Source organism: Anabas testudineus, chromosome 1, assembly GCF_900324465.2.
Source record: "Anabas testudineus chromosome 1, fAnaTes1.2, whole genome shotgun sequence".
Classification (NCBI taxonomy): Eukaryota; Metazoa; Chordata; class Actinopteri; order Anabantiformes; family Anabantidae; genus Anabas; species Anabas testudineus.
Genome location: NC_046610.1, coordinates 5346952 through 5365606, shown reverse-complemented (window position 1 = coordinate 5365606; position 18655 = coordinate 5346952). Strand labels below are relative to the sequence as shown.

The 18655-nt window shown below is 38.1% G+C and overlaps 2 protein-coding genes across 5 annotated transcripts; one reads left to right on the top strand and one right to left on the bottom strand.

The window, feature by feature from the left end:
* Positions 1-542: 542 nt before the first annotated feature.
* Positions 543-8507, bottom strand: LOC113161483 (bifunctional apoptosis regulator). 3 transcript variants are annotated; one of them, XM_026359093.1, is made up of 9 exons: positions 8364-8507; positions 6301-6587; positions 5483-5581; positions 5110-5203; positions 3721-3893; positions 3353-3497; positions 2922-3101; positions 2390-2586; positions 543-1922 (listed from the first exon to the last, which is right to left on the bottom strand). In XM_026359093.1, the coding sequence occupies exons 1-9, from the start codon at positions 8490-8492 to the stop codon at positions 1730-1732; spliced, it is 1497 nt and encodes a 498-aa protein (XP_026214878.1). In that variant the 5' UTR covers positions 8493-8507; the 3' UTR covers positions 543-1729. The 3 variants fall into 3 exon arrangements, with proteins under 3 accessions (XP_026214878.1, XP_026214880.1, XP_026214879.1); XM_026359095.1 differs by lacking the exon at positions 8364-8507 and adding an exon at positions 8101-8314; XM_026359094.1 differs by lacking the exon at positions 8364-8507 and adding an exon at positions 8116-8314.
* A 1841-nt stretch (positions 8508-10348) lies between these two features.
* On the top strand, positions 10349-18548 carry LOC113161514 (zinc finger protein 3 homolog). 2 transcript variants are annotated; one of them, XM_033326107.1, is made up of 12 exons: positions 10349-10554; positions 11953-12127; positions 12237-12721; positions 13661-13838; positions 14065-14117; positions 14735-14873; positions 14972-15064; positions 15219-15293; positions 15592-15678; positions 16117-16188; positions 17026-17268; positions 17457-18548. In XM_033326107.1, exons 1-12 carry the CDS (start codon positions 10546-10548, stop codon positions 18239-18241), a joined length of 2394 nt encoding a protein of 797 aa, XP_033181998.1. In that variant the 5' UTR covers positions 10349-10545; the 3' UTR covers positions 18242-18548. The 2 variants fall into 2 exon arrangements, with proteins under 2 accessions (XP_033181998.1, XP_033181997.1); XM_033326106.1 differs by having other exon boundaries at positions 14711-14873.
* The last annotated feature ends 107 nt before the right edge of the window (positions 18549-18655 follow it).

The window sequence follows — 18655 nt, the reverse complement described above, 5'->3', positions numbered from 1 at the left end:
TAATTCCTCATCTACTTCATTCATTCTAGGTGGACAGTCATAAAAATAGATTTCACTACATGTCGCGCTATGATTGTGTATGTGACAAATAAAATTTGGATTTGAAAATGAACGAACCTTATATGTCATACCTTATTAAATTTATAATTATTTCCAGATCGTCAACATAAAATATCAGATTTTCAATATGATCTCACACTTTTCGACCAGAGGACATAGCTAGTAATAGGCCTAAATAAGAAGAAATGACTTCAAATGGTTCACAGCATAGACAACCCGACACCAGTTTCTACTCACTAATAAAGTCTCATTTACAATTAAACACAAAGGTTAATAAAGTTATACTGTCCAGATATAAAAAAAAGCAATGTTGCTTTCGTAATGGAGAAACTGGGTTTGCCTGCTTTCTTCTTTTACAGCTGTAGGATGGTCCAATGCTCCCACTGCTCTGTCGGAGAGCAACACTGCAAATGAGAAGGCTGGTGTGGACAATTTGTTGCAGATGGCTCATGTTAAACACAAACCCACACAGCCATTTAACATTATTTAAAAAATCTTTTATTTTGTCCTTTCATTAAGACAATGAAGAACAAAATCACAGTGTGGAACTTTTAAGGGCAAATAAACAATGTAAAAATATTTGATTAGCTGTACACAGCCATTACATGGAAAACTGTACTCAACTGTCAACAAAATGTTTCTGGAAGAAAAAAAAGTGCAACATAATCTTTGCCAACAGTAAAGGCAAAAAAAAAAAAATTAACTATGAACAGCTTCTCTTTAAAATCATAAAAATTACAAAATATCTGTACAAATATCTGCAAAAATATTAAGAACAAGCATTTATTTTGGATCTAAAATGGCACATATAGAAAAAGAAACAAGTGAAACTCCTGGAAAATAAACTTAAGAGTTGAGTATAAGTTCAACAAGACTGTGTTGTTTTTTACCTTTGAACAAATGGAAAAGCCCAAATTTCCTATCAGACTGCAGAACTACAAACAGCAGACACATCACAATGATTATTCAACTGTTAAGCTGAGTTTTTCCGACTGCTCCTTAACACTGAGACTGCAATTACAGCCACAGTTGCACTGAAGACCCAAAGAATCCATCTAAATTTAGGCAAGAATTATGACACTTCTTCAATCAAACTGATATTTCTAGAGCCATAGCTGTTGACTGTGGACTACATGCAATAAGACATTTGATAATACAAAAATAAATTTCTTCATACATCATTTGTTCCACTCTCAGTAGCAAAGTCTGTAGATGCATAAAAAAGCTCATCTGTCATTGGACTACAGTCATCTCAGTGCTACAAAGCTGTCAGGAAATCCTAATGAGGCCAATATTCACTGCAACCAGTGTCTAAACATAAGTTACTATTTGCATAATTGCCCTCAGAACCCTTTAGGCAATGTGGTTTGTGAATGCATTGTGCACGCAGAGAGAATGAAGGAAGAAAGCTCTTAGCGTCACTATTTCTCACCTTGCTGATTTTATATCTACATCTGTTTGATGCCTCTCTTGTTCCACATGGTAACCATCCAGCAGAGAGACAAGACAGGAAGCGAGGAAACTTCCTTTCTGACAGCAAACACCGCCAGTCTCGTGAGTTTACCACTGAAAACAAACACTTTCTCTTCAGCAACTTGATTTCTGGCTATATACTTGTAATTGCTGTGTATAATACGGTGTTAATGGAGCGCTGGCTACATGCAGCTCGTTACAGCGCCTGTGTTTCTGGGTGCATTAGCTGCTGCACCACCAGGTCTATATTAATGATAGGGCTGAAATAGAGAGCCCAGTAAAAGAGGCAGTTGCACACAAACTGAGGGACAAAAGGCCACAGGAGGGTGAAGGCAAACCCCTGAGATAACATCTTCCACAAATGGTTCCACATCTTGTGTGGCAGGGTCCTAAACAAGACAAAGAAATTAGCGTTGACCATTCGAATCCAGTTCCAGATACATTTAGGTGATAGAATGCAACACACCGTCTATTTAGATAAGCACTGCAAGTGTATGATAAGTGTTTGATTAAGAATATTTACCCCAATGTACATTATTTCTTTCTACCTTGTCATTTACTGGATCTATACAAACTGCATATTGTCTGTACAGTGTTGGGAAGTTGTTTGCAACATAGATAATTTGTAGGTGGTGTATATCTTTTAATTATGTTATAAATTCCAGGTCTTTTTCTCTCCCCAACCTACTCTCATGTAAATACGTTTTAACATAGTCACTTTTCTCACCATGATATACAAAGTGTCCCCTTCTTCAAAGTTAAAGGTGTGGAAACCTCCAGACTATGGGTCACTTAAAAGACCTATTAATGACCGTGTGTGTTTCATATCACAAAATCAGCCTCCCACTGTGCATACCTGATCCCGGCTCTTGCCCAGAGTCTCCACAGAGCACAGCCTTCCAGCACAGACAACAGCATGGCGTTGACAATAACAAAGCGAGACGTCCAGTAGTGGACAGCCAACCAGTCCCAGGCAAACTCTGCAATCAGTTGGTATGGAAGCACAACGTACTTCACAAGAAACTCAACCCACTGTCGCCAGCTGGGTTCCAACTAGCAAAAAAAAAAAAAGGAACATAACAGAAAAATAACAAAAGATAACCATTAAACCTCACATTAAGAGAGAACAGATGAATAACAGTATATTTAACAAAAATATTACCCATCAAAACTACATAAAAACTATATAAAAGTAAATTGACTGTTAAACAGTGATTACTGTTCTAATACAATTTTTGTATAATTTATGTGAAAAAGACAAAATGTTATAAATATAGGAAAAGCGAAGACAGCCCTATTACAATACTGTTAATGTTTATAGCACCACCTAATCTGATTACGCTGGATTTAATGTTTGCTGTAAGTATGTTGTTTTTTTTTAGTGTCACCTGTGTTTTGAGGAAGCTGCTCTCCACTGACTGGTCGATATGTGTGATGGCTGGGCAGCAGGTGTGCAGGAAGGGCAGGAAGGTTTCGGAGTAGTCAAATAAATACAAGTAGAATAGTGTGAGACGAGGGGAGCGCTTCAGTGCATACAGCAAGAACAGGGATTTCCCTGCATGAGCAGCCTGAAAGTGAGAGAAATCCAGAGTACACAAAGGAAGAGGGCAGAAGACATTTCATTATTTTAGCAGAACATTGTTGGGTGTTTTCATAAATAAAGAGACTGTGGTATAATATATACAGTCAAATACAACTGAGCGTGTCTGGTAAATGCTATTGTCATGGGGGGGAAGCAAAGCAAGCTAAATACCATCACGCAAAGTGAACCACACTAGGACAAATATTTGCAAACTGGGGTATTCTGTGGAGTACTTACTTTGTATTCCCAGAGGTTCTGTGGAGGTTTAACCCCCAGGGCTTTGATTCTGTCCAGTTCAGCCAGAACAGCCCGTCTGTGAGCCTGATTTTCTATGCTGTAAGGAGCTTTTAACAATTCTTCATCCCCCAGCATCAACAGTAGCCTGAAACAGAGGCATGAACGTCACAATGTATGACTATAATGAGCAAGAGGAACCACAACATATTTATCTGTGAGCATTAGTCATCAAACTACTAAGGTAAATAAATATAGCTCAGCCTGACGCCCAACTTTCTAAAGTAAAAAAGACAAACATAAAATCCATCCATCTTAAGGTTCACAGTTAAATATATACAATTACATTATATTCTATGTAATTTATCTACCTTCCATTTACATTCTCCTGTTGGAAGGACTCTTTGTACAGCTCAGCCCACGGCCCCAGATGTTCCAGCCAGGACACAACTTCCTCTGGAGTCCAGTGAGATACAGGTTTACTGATCAACAAGTCATGCTGCTCAACCACACCACTGCTCCAGTGATACACCAGCACCATCACCTGGAAGCACAGATATTAACAACAAGGTACAGTAAACCCTAGTTCAGCCTGCTTATAGCACACCAAAGATGCATTTGACTGGTGGTAACTGTATTTTATACTGGAATTTGTCTAAACAATCATTGAATAGCAACATGCAGGAGTGAAAGCTCCAAAAAATTTATAATTCATGTACCTTGAACTCGTCTTTAAATACAGAAGTCAGTGGTTAAACAGTTTTATGTTGCATGTGCATATGCATAAGCTGTTGATGATCAACATTAGACTATTGATTGAAGAAACAATTTAAAATTTGCATCCCTATAAGAAACCTAAATATCTTTGGTTTTAGAAATTAACATGTAGGTGTGTGTAAACAAGTATGCAGAAGAGGAGGGGCCAAACTAGGGGTTAGCTGTGTGTATTAAAATGTCCATATGGATTAAATTCCAGTCCAATGTCCACTGCACACATTTCAGTTTGCATAGAATGTTATCTTCCAGTGTTTTTCATGTGAGCCAAGGGAAACGCAAAAATTAATGTATCTAAAGCAAACTGATGCTTTGCACACTCAGTTTTCTTAAAATGTTCTGCTTCAATAATGATATCCAGCTGTAAACTAGGGTCAAAAACAAGACGATGCTGTCATCTGTTTACACACTCCCAGCAGTACACACAAATGCAAATTTACTGCAACGTGGCAAGACACCGATCCCAAACGCCACATGGACAAAATAGACATGGTGTGTCTACATGATATAAACAACTGGCCCCTTCATTCACTGCTGTAGTAGCCTTTAAATATAAGGCACTGATGATGAAGTCACTTAGTTAAAATAGAAAAAGACCATAAATATGAAAAAATCCAATTATTTACACTCATGAATCAAAATACATTAAGATATTAATTGATAAACATAGTAAAGGTTCAGGTTTTTGTTACTCAAAAGATATATTTGCCAAAATTCTTGTTTGGTGAGAAATTGTCTAACAAAACTGTTTCCAAGCATTAGATACTGATGATGAGTATCGGTATTTAGACACAGACTACCTCTGGTAACACATCAAGTCTTATCTAACAATCCAAAGCAAGGAAATCTACAATAACACATACAGTTCACTATAAAAACTATATAAGAAAATGGTTAGCCCCACAGTTTAATTACTGGCACTCTCAGGGATCACTCAGAAAGTTAGATGTGTAGACTTAGACTGCACAAGTTGTTTATATACTTACAGCCACACAGGTGAGTGCAGTTAAGACTCCAGAGAAGAAAAAACCTGCTCCTTTGTGCTGATTTGTCCTGGCTCTACCCAAGTTGTCACCATATCTAAAAACATGGAGATATTTTGTGAAAACTGGCCACTTTGCTTCAGAACACAACAAATGAACAGAAAATCTGACACCAGGCAAGTTTAGAGTGCTAACAACATTATTAAAGTGTTGCTCAACTTTACACATGGGCAAAATCATATATGGATAACTAAAAGTGTATAAAGCCTTTTTGTGTCCAGAGAGCAATGTGCAAAATCTCAATTACATAAAGTAATATCATGAGTCGGCATCAGCTGAGGTTAACATGTTTAAAACTTGTATTGTACTGTACTACCTCTGGAAGGCTAACAAACTCCGAGAGATTTTAGGGTCAGCCTGGATCTCTGCTCTCCTTCGCTGAACCACCTCACTGAACAGCTTGTCAGTAGCATCCCTAACAAAAAGATCATGTCAACACAACACAACATTAGCAGATGAAGATGAAATGTACAAGACAATAAACGAAGGGAATGGTGATGATATGGTACTGAGCTTGTGAATTTTGACAAGAGCCAAATTGTGATGACCGGTTCAAAGCCTCTGGTCCTGTTGGGTGTTTATAGTATGCACTCATCAGTACCTACCAAAAGTGGTCCAAGGAAGGACAACTGGTGAAAAATGCAATGCTGGCCATGATCTGACAGAACACACAATGCATCACAGCTAGCTGTGTACGGGGCTGTGTAGCCACACAACAGTCAGAGTACCAGTGCATTAACCACCAAAAGCACCTAAAATGGGCATGCAAGTTTCAGATCTGCATAATCTGAATGGTTTGTTGAGAAATACAATACTGTATCTAATGGCAACAACTGCTCCCTCTTACAGCAAAAAGGGAAATCAATATGAATGTGACAAATTATTTGAGTGCGCTGGTGTGAGTGACTGTGTTGCTAAATTTGTACGGACCCAGAGCATTTTATCCGTACTTGAAGAAACCAATGACTGACATTATTCTCTGGTTTTGAGCATTATACTCAAAACTAGCTACTGTGCATTTAAAAACACACACACACACACACACACACACACTTCAGTTGGTCTCCGTTCTGTGCCGTATGTCAGAAAATCAAACATTCTTTCACTGATATGGTGTGACTGTGAAACACATACCTCAGCAGTATGTTGATTTTAGGAAAGCCTTCCCACTTCTCTCGGCATTCTGGACATTCATTCTTGTGTGAGGACTCCCACCACAGAGCCAGACAGTGGCGGCAGAAGTTATGGCCGCAGGTCAAAGTCGTGGGGTTCACTAGGATGTCGTAGCAACAGTGACAAGAAAATTCATGTTCTGAGATATTGTCTGTGGTGGAGGGCTTCGACGGTTGAGATTCAGACAAGTCAGAGAGATCGTCCAGTAATACTCCCAGATCACAATCCTCTGATGACTCCCACGCCATCTGGTCGACCATTTTGAAAAGAAAAAAAAAACAAAACAGAAAAGCAGTTAATTTAACAGCTGGACGTTTTATATGCACCATACCAGGTTTTATCCAACTTACTTCAATTCAAATATGTTTTATAACTTGCTTGAGTTTTGTAAATCAGCATCAAGGCTCCATAAAACTAGCATGTCTTACCACTGGTAGGTAGGAATATTTAAAATAATAACAGATAAAAACAGAGCTGTTTAACTGATTAATCAAAAAAATACTATTTTCATAATCAACTGTCTGTTTAAACAATGTATAACAAACTCACTGTGATCAATAATTGATAAGAAGGTGTCATCAACTAGACAAGATCAATTTTTCCAGTTTGCCTATCTTCTATTAACCCAGAGCAGTCACAATGCCAATGCTTTTTTTTTGCATTTGAAAATAACCACTTGGTTTTATCTGCAGTGAAGTTTGAGTTGACTGAGCTATGAGTGTAAAATATTAATTATAGACTGCAGCTGCACAGGAGCATCTCAACCACCTATATAAAACTGCAGCATCAGCATTACAATTAAGAAATAAACATTAAGTATTGTGTTAACACATGTTTATAAAGGAAGAGTAAAAGCTGGTTAGGTGCAGAACTGCTTAGTCAGACAACCCTGGGTTATGCAACCTTTGCTTTGGTTTTGCATTTACATATTATTCACAACCTCCACTGCAGTAAAGGTACTTTCTACAGCCTGATACACAGACAAAATAGCACTAAGACGCAAAAATTCTTTTAGATGGTTGCTCACGAGTGTTTCAACAGCTTTACCCAGCACAAAGAGACTGGACCACAATCATTTAACTATGACCCAATCTTTCTAGGAAGGAAATTATCAAAACAAAAGAATTAAGGAACTTTGCTCCACAAAGTGTTTTGCATCACATTTAGAAATCGTATGAATGCAGGACTTCCAGTTCTGATGTAGTATATTTACGTTTTTGTAATGATACTTTCACATGTGGATCTGAATACCTCTTCTACAATTAGTGGCTTCAACCTATGTGGAGTGTGTAAGGAGGTTTTTAGGGGAGAGGAAGACGAATTATAACAGCACCACAGTCATTATAAATGTATATATTAGTAGGCAGATGTCATGGTAGCATTAGCTTAAGTATCTGCTGCACTCTCAAGACATACCAAGCAATAAGTAGATCAACACCAAACCAAGAAAGCAGTAAGTAATGTTGGTTTAAACACTGATATATAATCTAACATTACTTTCAGTATAAGTATGTAACGTTAACGTTACTTAGGTTAGTCATCACATCCTCATCTGGATGCTAGCTGAAACTGGCTACTAGCTAGGTTAGCAACAACAACATTTACTGCTCTCCTGCAAAACAGTAATAGAGTTTAGTGATATTACAGACACCAACATGAGCTGTCGTTAAGTTTAGAGCTGCTATTTTGTTTAGACAGTAAACGAAAGCTAACATTAGCTAGCTAACGGTACGTGCTAAGTCAATACGCGCTATTCTTCACCATTTAGCAACTCACAGTTTCCCCTCGCCTCATGAAAAGCCTCCGACAGGTGACCGACAGGAGGAGGACATTACTGTCCACCTAACTAACACACTGTCCCGTATTGTTGTCTTAACTCAAATGAGAATAATCCGGGGAGCTGGTGAACATTTCTGCTCGCGTAGCCACCGCCATGGTTGTGGAAGTGGAAAAAGCCCCACGCACACACGTCCGCGTGTCCGCGGGTCATGTGGGCACCTGAGGGCGGCCGTGCGCACACTCACCTGTCCGTGCGAGAGGAGCGTGTGCGTCTGCAGCCGCTGCAGAGGGTGGACAAACAGGCAGGGGAGGATTTCGCCCCGTGTCCTCCGGGGTGGTGTTGTAATGCATGAGGCGCAGCTGATTGCAGCCATGTGGCATTTGAAAGCTGCAGCAGTTCAAAGTTCACATCAGATTCTGTCACCGCTGCTGGCCTGAGGTGAAACTCGAGAAGAGTTGTATGGTATTAAATGTCCACCTGATAACTACCACTAACATTCAACACACGAGATTAAAAAAAAAAGAAAAAGAAGGCATGGTGGTATTTTTCAAGCTTCCACTTCCAAATCATCATTGGGAGCAAAAAACAAAGCTAAAAAAGAAACTTCCCTCTGCTTCTAGTTGACAAACAAGTCTAGATGACATCATTCAGAGGAGAAAACAAAGATTACCATCTTCACAGTTTGCAGCCAGACGGCATCAGCTGAACTGAAAACTGAACTGTTTCTAGCTGAGAGACAACTCCTCCAGATGATGTCATGTGGACAATGTACAATCCATACTGCATACATCATCAGAAATCGAGTCACATAGAAGTTAGTTCTTAGTAACGAGCATTTTGTATATATACCTTTATGTATTTGTACTTTCATATACAAGTCCACATGTTCGAGTCCAGTGTTTTCTGAGAGGTGACAAATATAGCTAACAGGAAAATGCTGACTACAGACTGATGCATCAGAATGAACAATGATGTTATCATTTACAACTGATATTGCTCAAGGACCAATTATCCTGGAGTAGTTTTAATTTGTATTTAAGTACACTACATTTAGAGGATAATGCTTCTGTACTTTCACTGTTGTGAAAGAGGACCTGTGGTTGTAATGTAATGTGTGTTTTTAGAGCATGTGTAACTTTTTACACCCCAACCTCAGTAAGTCTAATCAGCCACTACTCACAACACCTGTGTGGATAGGGAGGGACATTAAATCACAATAACCCATCATTTTATAGGATTAGTAAATGAATTCTGTACATGAAATCAATCACAAAATAGTCATCCACGAAGCTGACACACTTCTTATTACCAGCATGCAACTCAGAATCATCTGTTTTACTGTTATACTTGTATGTCTCCAATCACATTGTGAATGCTTCTGTCGTGTACTTTTTTAATTGTTTAGCAAAACAGTGGACAAAAAATGGAAATGAAAATAAAGGTATGTATGCAATATGAAAATTATACTCATGTATGAAAATTATACTCACTATACATATTTTCAATGGATAACTATAGATAAAGAAATACAGCAGATCTAATCAATCTTATCATTCTGCAGACGGTGACAATTTCTTATTTGCTGATCTTACAACATCTGATATGAGTGACCACTGTAGCACACTCATTTTCCTAACAATTTGTTGAACAACCTTGCATAGTAGCAAATCATTTTACTACTGATGGTAGTTACAATAAGTACTGAATTTAAGAACAGTTTTGAACTATTTGTATTTACTTGAGAAAATACTTTACATTTTACACAATTGGAGAGCTTTAAATGATTATGCATCATAGATTAACCACCTGGCAGTGGTTAAAATCAGCTCTGCATTTACCTGCTGTTGTCTTTCTAAAAAAAATGTATTGCCATAATTTTTATTTTTATGTTATAAGCAGCATCAAATTCAATACTATTCAATCTTTTACTTTTATACTTTTACGTACATTTTAGAGCATGTACTCAATAATCTAACTTAACTAAAGAATTTGGGTAAGTACTTGTAGTAAAGTGATTTTTTAGGCAAGGACTTGCACTTCTACTCGAGTTTAAGTACATTGTGATGACAATGCTTTGTCTCTTTTAATTATTTTACCAGTTTGCAATTCATCTGTAATTTCAATAGTAAAAAAAATAAAATAAAATAAATATATACCATGTACTTTTTAATTGCAGTTCCTACCTGGTCCTGTCCGGTAGGTGGCGGTATACCCCTCCAGTCTGATGACCTGCCTTCGCGGATGGTGACTGCTTGGAAAAAAACCAAAGAAGAAGAAGAGGTGGCGCAACACAGTTAGCTAACACCGACAGCGGGTTAGTTCATGACAGCTGCTCTCAGCCTGAATCTCGCTGCAGCTGAGCTCCTTTACTGTCCCCCCCCTGCTTTTCTTATGACATCCTTCAAAACGGGCGACAACACCGCAGCATGTTTGAGGTAACTTAACGAAGCTGCTAATCATGCTGTTGTTGCGTTGCACGGCTGGTTGTCGTTTGCTGGTTGTAGCTTTTACTGTTGCAGCTAAAGACAAAGTTCGTTAACCTGGTTTGCAATTAAATAAGAAGTACCTCGTTAGGTGTGGGCCAACTAGGATGAAACTGGTTTAAATATTAACACATTCAGCTCCTACATTTAGCATCATCTCTAACTGATACTGTCAGTAGCGTCAAAGCTAGCTATTTAACGTTAGCTGGTGGCGTTTGTTATAAATTAAGTGGCATGGCATTAAGTAATAACATGATTTATTTATCAACCTCGGTGAAATTTAGGGCTTCTATTGTGCCCTAGGGTTAAGTTTTTAAAGAAAATATCAGATAAGAATAGTGTTAGTTAACGAACTAAAACTCTTTTTGTGCAGTACTGTAATGTTATTACTGTACTTTAACGTATTGAAGATTATCACTGTATCTCTGTGTGACATAGTTACAGTCATTTTAAATGTCAGTTTTTATAAATATGTGAACATAATGTTAATTTCGTTCAAATTTAATTTGCTAAATGTAAACATAGCAAATGCTTTCTTTTTGTGTAGTAGATAGATAAAGGGATATCAAGGAATTAGGTAAATATGGTAATTCAAGTTTTACATAATTGATATCGTGTGGAAGAAAATCTAAGACACTAGAAGTCCAGTGTAATTTATTAAGTCTAAATTTACACCGTTCAAAGATACTAATAAGAAGGCTGGATTTGTGAAAGTAGGCATAGTGAACTTTCAGATCTCAAAAAGTAAAAAGCATTAAATTCAGTTCCCTTAAAAAGCTATTAATGAGAAGGTATTAAGAAGTCTAAACTTCACCTACAGTCATCTTTATTAGTGGGTAAAATATATTGTGCATCTACAAACAAACAAGTAGATCTTTTTGGACTGCAGGTAGATGTTTGATAATCTTTATTGTCACTTTTGCTCCTGCTGCTGCTCTAGCTAGGGGTCTTATCAACTCATAATGATCATGTCAATTTTAAAAACTGAATTATTAATGTTGTTAACAACTAATTTTAGACTTTATTGTAAATACGGATTTTTTTTTTTTGTTATTTTTTGATCTGTATGATGAAATTGCCAAATTTAAATATGTTTAATAAAACATTTTGATTTAATTGCACTGCTACTTAAATGATTGTTTATGATCGAATTTAATGCATCTTAAAAGTCTGTGACTATAAATATTGCTGACAGCATGCAGGTGTTCTCTAGCTTTTTTTGTCCAACTTCATTCCTATTGAACAATACAACTTTAGGCAATTATTATAAGAATATGAAAATTACGTATGTAGCTTCACTAATTTATGCCTCACAGCCAATGATTTCTGATCATGGGTATGTGTTAACAGGATCCTGAACTCCAAGATCCATTGTCACTCAGTCTAAATGAAAATTATGATGATCAGAATTCACCACATCATGATACTAATAGAGCATCAGCAAGCCCTGATTATAACTGTGAGACACCGGAGATTCGAGTAATCATCAAAGAAGAAGAGGAAGGCTGGACTGTGAGTGAAAATCGTGAGTGGAAAATCTTAAACATTAGCATCACTCAACGATATGAGAAAGACACTGTTACTGTATCATGATTTTTTTAACTTTTTGTTTTGTCTTTTGGTGTTGAACACAGATGAGAGCTCCATCTCAGACAGACAAAAAGAAGTAACTTCTACACAGACTTATCATCCTCACCTCAAAGCATGTGGGAAGGAGAGCACCATTTCATGTGGAGCAAAGAGACACCAGGGAGTAAATTTGGTGGAGGAATACTCTGAGCAGCCCGCTGGCCCCGCTCTCCATGGGCAGAGCTCCTCTGCCAGAGAGGGGCAGCAGGGAGACATCCTCCTGAACTCTCACGAGAAACATAATATTTCCTGTATATGTGAGAAGGCAACTGGAAATGTGCAACAGTGCAGTAGCACCAGAGAGAAACCTTTCTCTTGCCCAGTGCATGAGACGACACCCAGTCACAAAAGGAACATAAATTCTCCAGAGAGAACCCATGCGGAGGAGGGGTGTTTTGTCGAAGTCCAGAAACTTCATGCAAAACCAAACACATCTTTGCAAACAAAATTGGAACTAAACGAGACCAAAAGATCAGCACCTTGCCAAAACGTATGTAGAAACACATAGGATCACGTGATATAGCATAATGCAAATAATAACAGGAATTCTACTTTTTATTGCTGATTGATTTTTATTGTTTAGTCCTTTTAATTATTCTTGTCAACTAGTAATCGTGTCTTGTCCAGTAACTATAAGGTCTTATATTGCCTAATAATTTCTTTCTTTGTAGCCATATTTCACAAGTCATCTTCTCTCCTTTGAAAAGCTTGAGGCTTTCCTAATTTATCATTTAGAAATGCAGTAATTTATGACTCTTTATTTACCTGTTAGTACCCAATTACAATATATTAGTACTTCTTTAAATGGTAAATGGCTTTTCTACCGAGTTGGTACTCAAAGCGCTTTACACTGCTTCTCATTCACCCATTCACACACACAAGCACACACACATTCACACACCGATGGCAGAGCTGCTATGCAGCTGACCTGACTCACCGGGGGCAACTAGGGGTTCAGTATCTTGCCCAAGGACACTTTGGCATGTGACGTGGCAGCCGGGAATCGAACCACCAATCCTGTGATTGGTAGTCAACTGCTCTACCACCCCTCTTTACAGACTTACAGTATACAGTATAGTGTTACTGTGGTTTCAGATGATCATCATTAATTCAGGGACTTAGCTTTACATTTTACAACCACTAAATAATTGTTTGTAATTGCACCTTAATTACGAGGATCATAATAACAGCATTATTTGTCACGATGAGCTGTCATGAACACACATCCTCATAAATTGGTGGATATCAAGCAAAAATGAGCCTTATCATTAAGCTGATGACGTTTCAAAAATACCATTTAGGACTATTTCATTTTAATCTGTGTTTTTTAACCATATGATAGAAATGAAAATCTTGTTTCTCTTCTCGTCAGTTTGTAGGTTAAAAGACTCAAAAACGAATGCTTTTTTAAAGTGTGTTGTGTATTTAGGATCCTCCTGAACGAAAGCCCCTGATGTCACATGGACTCAAGATGGCATCTGCAAACTTAGAGGACCAAACTCTCCATTTGACTGTCAGGCTGCAGGCAGGAGATGAGGAGGAGGAACAAGATGAAGAAATTGGTGGTTTAATCAACTCTGATGGAGAAGTTGTTGATTGGGATGCCAGTAAGTGTTCCTAAAATGACCTGAAAAGACCTTTTACATTTATGATATCTGTGTTATGCAGAGCCATAGTTCTTTTGTTTTATCTCATTTTGTCATGTTTTCATTATGTTAATGGGTAAGCATAAAAACAAGTATAATAATATAGCATATGTTGACACTTAGGATAATGAACATCAGTTGTCATGACAACTCGCTGAATCTGAGCCAGTTATGTTGATTTTTACAGGAGACAGTCCTGACCGAGGCTCTGATTGTGAAGAAGGACCTCAGCTTAGCAAGGTAAGTTGTCTTAAGACACAATTTATGAATTTTACTGTAGTAGTTCAGCTCGGTAGGGCTGTGCCTTTTAGATCTCTCGAATCCTCTGAATATGTTTAATGCAGTTCTGCAGCACCATGTATACAGCCTTCAGAATGATCAAATCTGAGATAATATGTGCCCTGAAATAAACTGGAAATATTTTCATGCAGCTTTTCTAAGTTTGACGAAGTGAAATGGTAGATTGTCAGCTAACATTAGTGCAGTGTTTTGGATTGAAGGAGAGTTATTATCTTCAACTTGGCAGCTGCCTTAAGCTTGTCATCTTCATTTAGTTGTTGTAATTTTTGTATTATGGTACAGTTTAGCTTTTAATTTCAACATTTAACATCCAAATACAATGGTGGATCAAATCTTGTTTACTAGGAGAAAGCATTCACTCTCACTGCAGTTGGCAGATGAATTGGCAGGATTGCAGTTGAAATTTCAGCATCACAGAATAGTGTGGACCGTGAATGCCATAATTTATCAGCTCTATTTGTAGGCTAAAGTGTTGGTACCAAGGGGGGTTTTGAGATTTTGTTTCTCATGGTTTTTAATAATTATGATCACAGGCTGTTGTCATGTCTGAATCTCAGCTGCAAGGCCAAAACCAGAGGGAAAGCAGTAGTCCAACACTCATCATGGAAGTGTCTGTGGGAGAAGATGAAGAAAGGGAAGAAGGGGAAGAGAAAGAGAGAGTAGTAAAGATGACAACTGTTCCTCGCTTGTACCGTGGTAAACGGAAATCCAAACTAAAATCAAAACAGTCCAGGTTGTAAATAATAGCTGAGTCTCTTTTCTTAGGATATGTTTTTTATATATGACGTTCACAGGAAGGAGACAGAGAAGAAAGAAGAAGGTTCCAGAAGCAACGGTAGTCTCACTGGACATCTCAGACACAGAGAAAGAAGCTCCTGCAAATTCTGGTGAGTGAAGTGATGGAAAAACGACAGGATTTGACAATTGTGAACATTGATTTTATATAGTACTTGTAGAGGATAGAGAAGAGTCGTAGCATCAATATAATAACTTTTTATTTCTGCATAGTAACATTTTCCATTGTTGGTCTGTGTCACAAAGCAAAGCGACGGAGCAGGAGAAAGATTTCTGAAACTCCACCATTGCCAAGTAAAGACTTAGAGGCAGAACCTGGAAGTGAGTTTTCTTCTTGATTTTTATTAAGTGTTTTAATGTTTTTGCAGCTTGTTGTTGTTTTTTGTTGCCTGCTGTTCCTTTCTCTCTCCTCTGGCAGCTTTTTTAGCTTTTCCTAATTGTTGGGATTGTTGTCTTAAACTTTGCACTGTAAAGTGCCTTGAGATGACTTTTGTTGTGATTTGGTGCTATTTAAATAGAATTAAATTCAATTAAATAAATATTGAAAATAAATATATCTGAAATGCTAATTTTGAATGTTACTTTTTTGTTTTAATAAGTTGAACTTTTTATCTTGTAGTATCAAGGCGTACTAGAAGAAAGACAAATGTTTCCACCGTGGTGGAATCAGACGAGCTAAATGCAAAAACTGTTCATCGAGTGGCTGGTAAGACAAGGAAAGATTTGGTCCCAGCATATAGTAATGAATCATGCTCATTGCATATGGTCCACTACACATTTGTTTTGCACACTGGGATAGTAAAACAACACGTCACATGGAAAAGCTACCTGCACACACATTTGTGAATCCAACATATCCTAACACAGGTGACACCCTGAACCTGCAGCAAGTAGTTAAAGGTTCAAGGTTTCACCTTTGTCTGTGCTGGGAACTTAATTGTTTTATTTACTTTTGAAGCCCTAGCATGTTGCCAGTACAAACATACTTTATCTTCAGGGACTGATGAACAGAATAAGACATTTTCTAAGTAACTAGTTCTTAAACATCAAAACCACTTATGTACTAGATCTTAATACTTAAATCATTTTCATATGATAACATACTTTTTATGTTTTAGACTAAAACAGTTTTTTTCTTTAACAGGAAAGCGACCTTACAGAAGAAGGAAAGATATCAAACCCCCTCTTGAAGGAGAAGATACAGGAGTTTCAGCAGGTAAGAGCAATAGAATGGTCCTACATGCTATTCTTAATCGGGGAAAGAAAAAGTAGTGTATAGTATTCTATTGCTGTTGTAGCTGCTTGTAGCTTATTTTTACTCTACACACTGTTGACAGGAAAACAGAGCAACTGAGAGACATTTCACATTATTAAACAAGCCCCAAAGACGCACTCTGTAAGTACAGAATTTGGACATCTTCCAATGTTATATCAAAGCATTAAGGTGAAAGAGGCACACAGACCATGACATCGAAATGCATAGCAGGAAAAGACCTGTAGTTCCAGTCCAACCTGTGTCTCCTATCAGCAGAAGAAAACAGCAGCGGCAATTTCGATCTACACATACCGATTTGTACTATCTAAAAGCAAGAAAAGTACTTTTGACATGCTGTGGTACATCTATGTAAATACATACATAAAAAATAAATATCTGTAAATTTTTCTTGTCTTGTTTATAAAGAAATCTGTTGCAGTTAAGCACACCTTGCTGTTTGTGTATTGTAGAATCCAAACTTCTAGTGAGTGAAATGTGACAGTTATGTTTAAAATAGTACACAATAATTATTTAGAGAAGAGTCAGAAAGGGCCATAAAAAGCAACTACTGTATAATACAATGTAGCTGCTATTACTCTTTGCCAGCAGGTGGCGAAATCAACTTCCAGTATGTCTTAACTGCTTCAGTTTTTTCTTGGCAAAACTTAGCATGTTTACATCTCAAATTAAGACTATTTTCACCAGATCTTGTTTGCATATGACAGTTTTTCTACGTGATAATTTTATAATGTTAAGAGTCTAACCTTGTAAATTCCTATTCTTTTTTTCTTCACATAGGTAAGAAGCGCCCTGGCAGAAAGATGGTACATGTGCCAATAGAAATACCTCCAGAGCTCTTGAAGAAGCCCAAAGAGAAGATAGAGTACCACTGCTCAGTGTGTGGCAAAGAATTTCCTCATGCCTACAAATTAGAGAGGCACGAGCTGATCCACACTGGAGAGAAACCTTACTGCTGCTCCGTCTGTGGTCGGGGTTTTAACCAGAAGGGAAACCTCAAAACACACTACAAAGTCCACTTAGGTGAGAGCTGGTTCATTATTTTCATGTCAACCTATGTCAGTGTTTGTGCCAGGATTTTGTTGGAGATGGTAAACTAGGTACATTTAAAACATTTAACTTTTATGTATACCTGAGAGTAATAGTTGCATTGTAAATGAAGTATACATGAAGACTTAAACGGAGTTTGTCTTTTCTTTGTCTATATGCAGGTCGCAAGGGTGCTGTGGACTTTGAAGATGACGTAAATCCTCTAGCGTCAGAACTCTCCGAATACTTGAAGTCTTTGCCGGGGGAGTCCAGGATCAGGACGTCCCTCCGTTGTTTGGAGTGTGGAAAAGACTGTGAGAGTCAGTCCGCTTTACAAGCACACCATATTACTGCACATACAGAACCCGCTACTGAGCCGCACGCAGTCCAGCACAGTACATCACAGCTTCTCTTCTGCCGCCGCTGTGGTATTCAGTTCGATGAAAAAGAAAAGCTGGAAGAACACATAAAATCTCACATCAAAGAGAAGCCCTACTCATGTCCCGACTGTGGCAAGAAGTTCATCAATGAGAGCTACATACAAATTCACCAGCGCATCCACACAGGGGAGAGACCGTTCCTTTGCTCGCAGTGTGGCAGAGGATTCCACACAGCTTCATCTCTCAAGCTGCATGAGATGCAGCACTCCGGGGAGAGGCCATTTGCATGTTCCATCTGTGGGAAGACGTTCCGGATAAACTCCTATCTAACAGCACATTACCAGACCCACAGTAAAGACAGGCCCTTCATTTGCAGCGTCTGTGGGAAAGGCTACTCTAGAGCCGAGGAACTGAAGGTGCACCACAGGCTTCACACCGGAGAGAGACCCTATGAGTGTGGAGTATGTGGGAAGAGCTTCATTTACCGCCAGGGTCTCCGGCAGCATCAGCGCACACATGCTGGAAAACGTATTGGGCCAACCAGACAGCTCGGTAGGCCGAAGCAGCAGGCCAGGCTGGACATCTAACAGTTGGACTAATGATGTTAGTCCAACAATTCTTTGTTAACTGTATTTGGAAATATTGCCGTAAAATACGCTCCTCCTCCATATTCTTCTTTCCATTCCTTCCACCTACAGCAGAGACGATTAATGTGTCTGAAAATATGCGCTACAGTTTGGGTTGCCAAAAATAACTTGGAGGCAAACCATGTTGTCTTTCTTGTATTCCTGTTTTTGTATCCATGTTGTTACGTTTACTCTTGTAGCCCATCTGTACAATTTGAGTGCCTTTTTATCCTGCATGCCAAATATGAATACTAAATGTTAAAAAATATGCACAATATTCTTGTTATTTTAAAATCTATGTGGATGGAATACAGACATTTTTAAGAAACATGTCCCGGTGTTTGTTTTCGAAAAATGTACCTTTAAATTATGAAA

Coding starts and splice junctions, on each gene's coding strand:
- LOC113161483 (XM_026359093.1), bottom strand. CDS start 8,492: ATGGCTGCAATCAGCTGCGCCTCATGCATTACAACACCACCCCGGAGG. Junction 3,498..3,720: donor CAGGAGAATGTAAATGGAAG/GTAGATAAATTA, acceptor CCTCTGTTTCAG/GCTACTGTTGATGCTGGGGG. Junction 3,102..3,352: donor AGAACCTCTGGGAATACAAA/GTAAGTACTCCA, acceptor TCTCACTTTCAG/GCTGCTCATGCAGGGAAATC.
- LOC113161514 (XM_033326106.1), top strand. Junction 12,128..12,236: donor CTGGACTGTGAGTGAAAATC/GTGAGTGGAAAA, acceptor TGTTGAACACAG/ATGAGAGCTCCATCTCAGAC. Junction 13,839..14,064: donor AGTTGTTGATTGGGATGCCA/GTAAGTGTTCCT, acceptor TGATTTTTACAG/GAGACAGTCCTGACCGAGGC.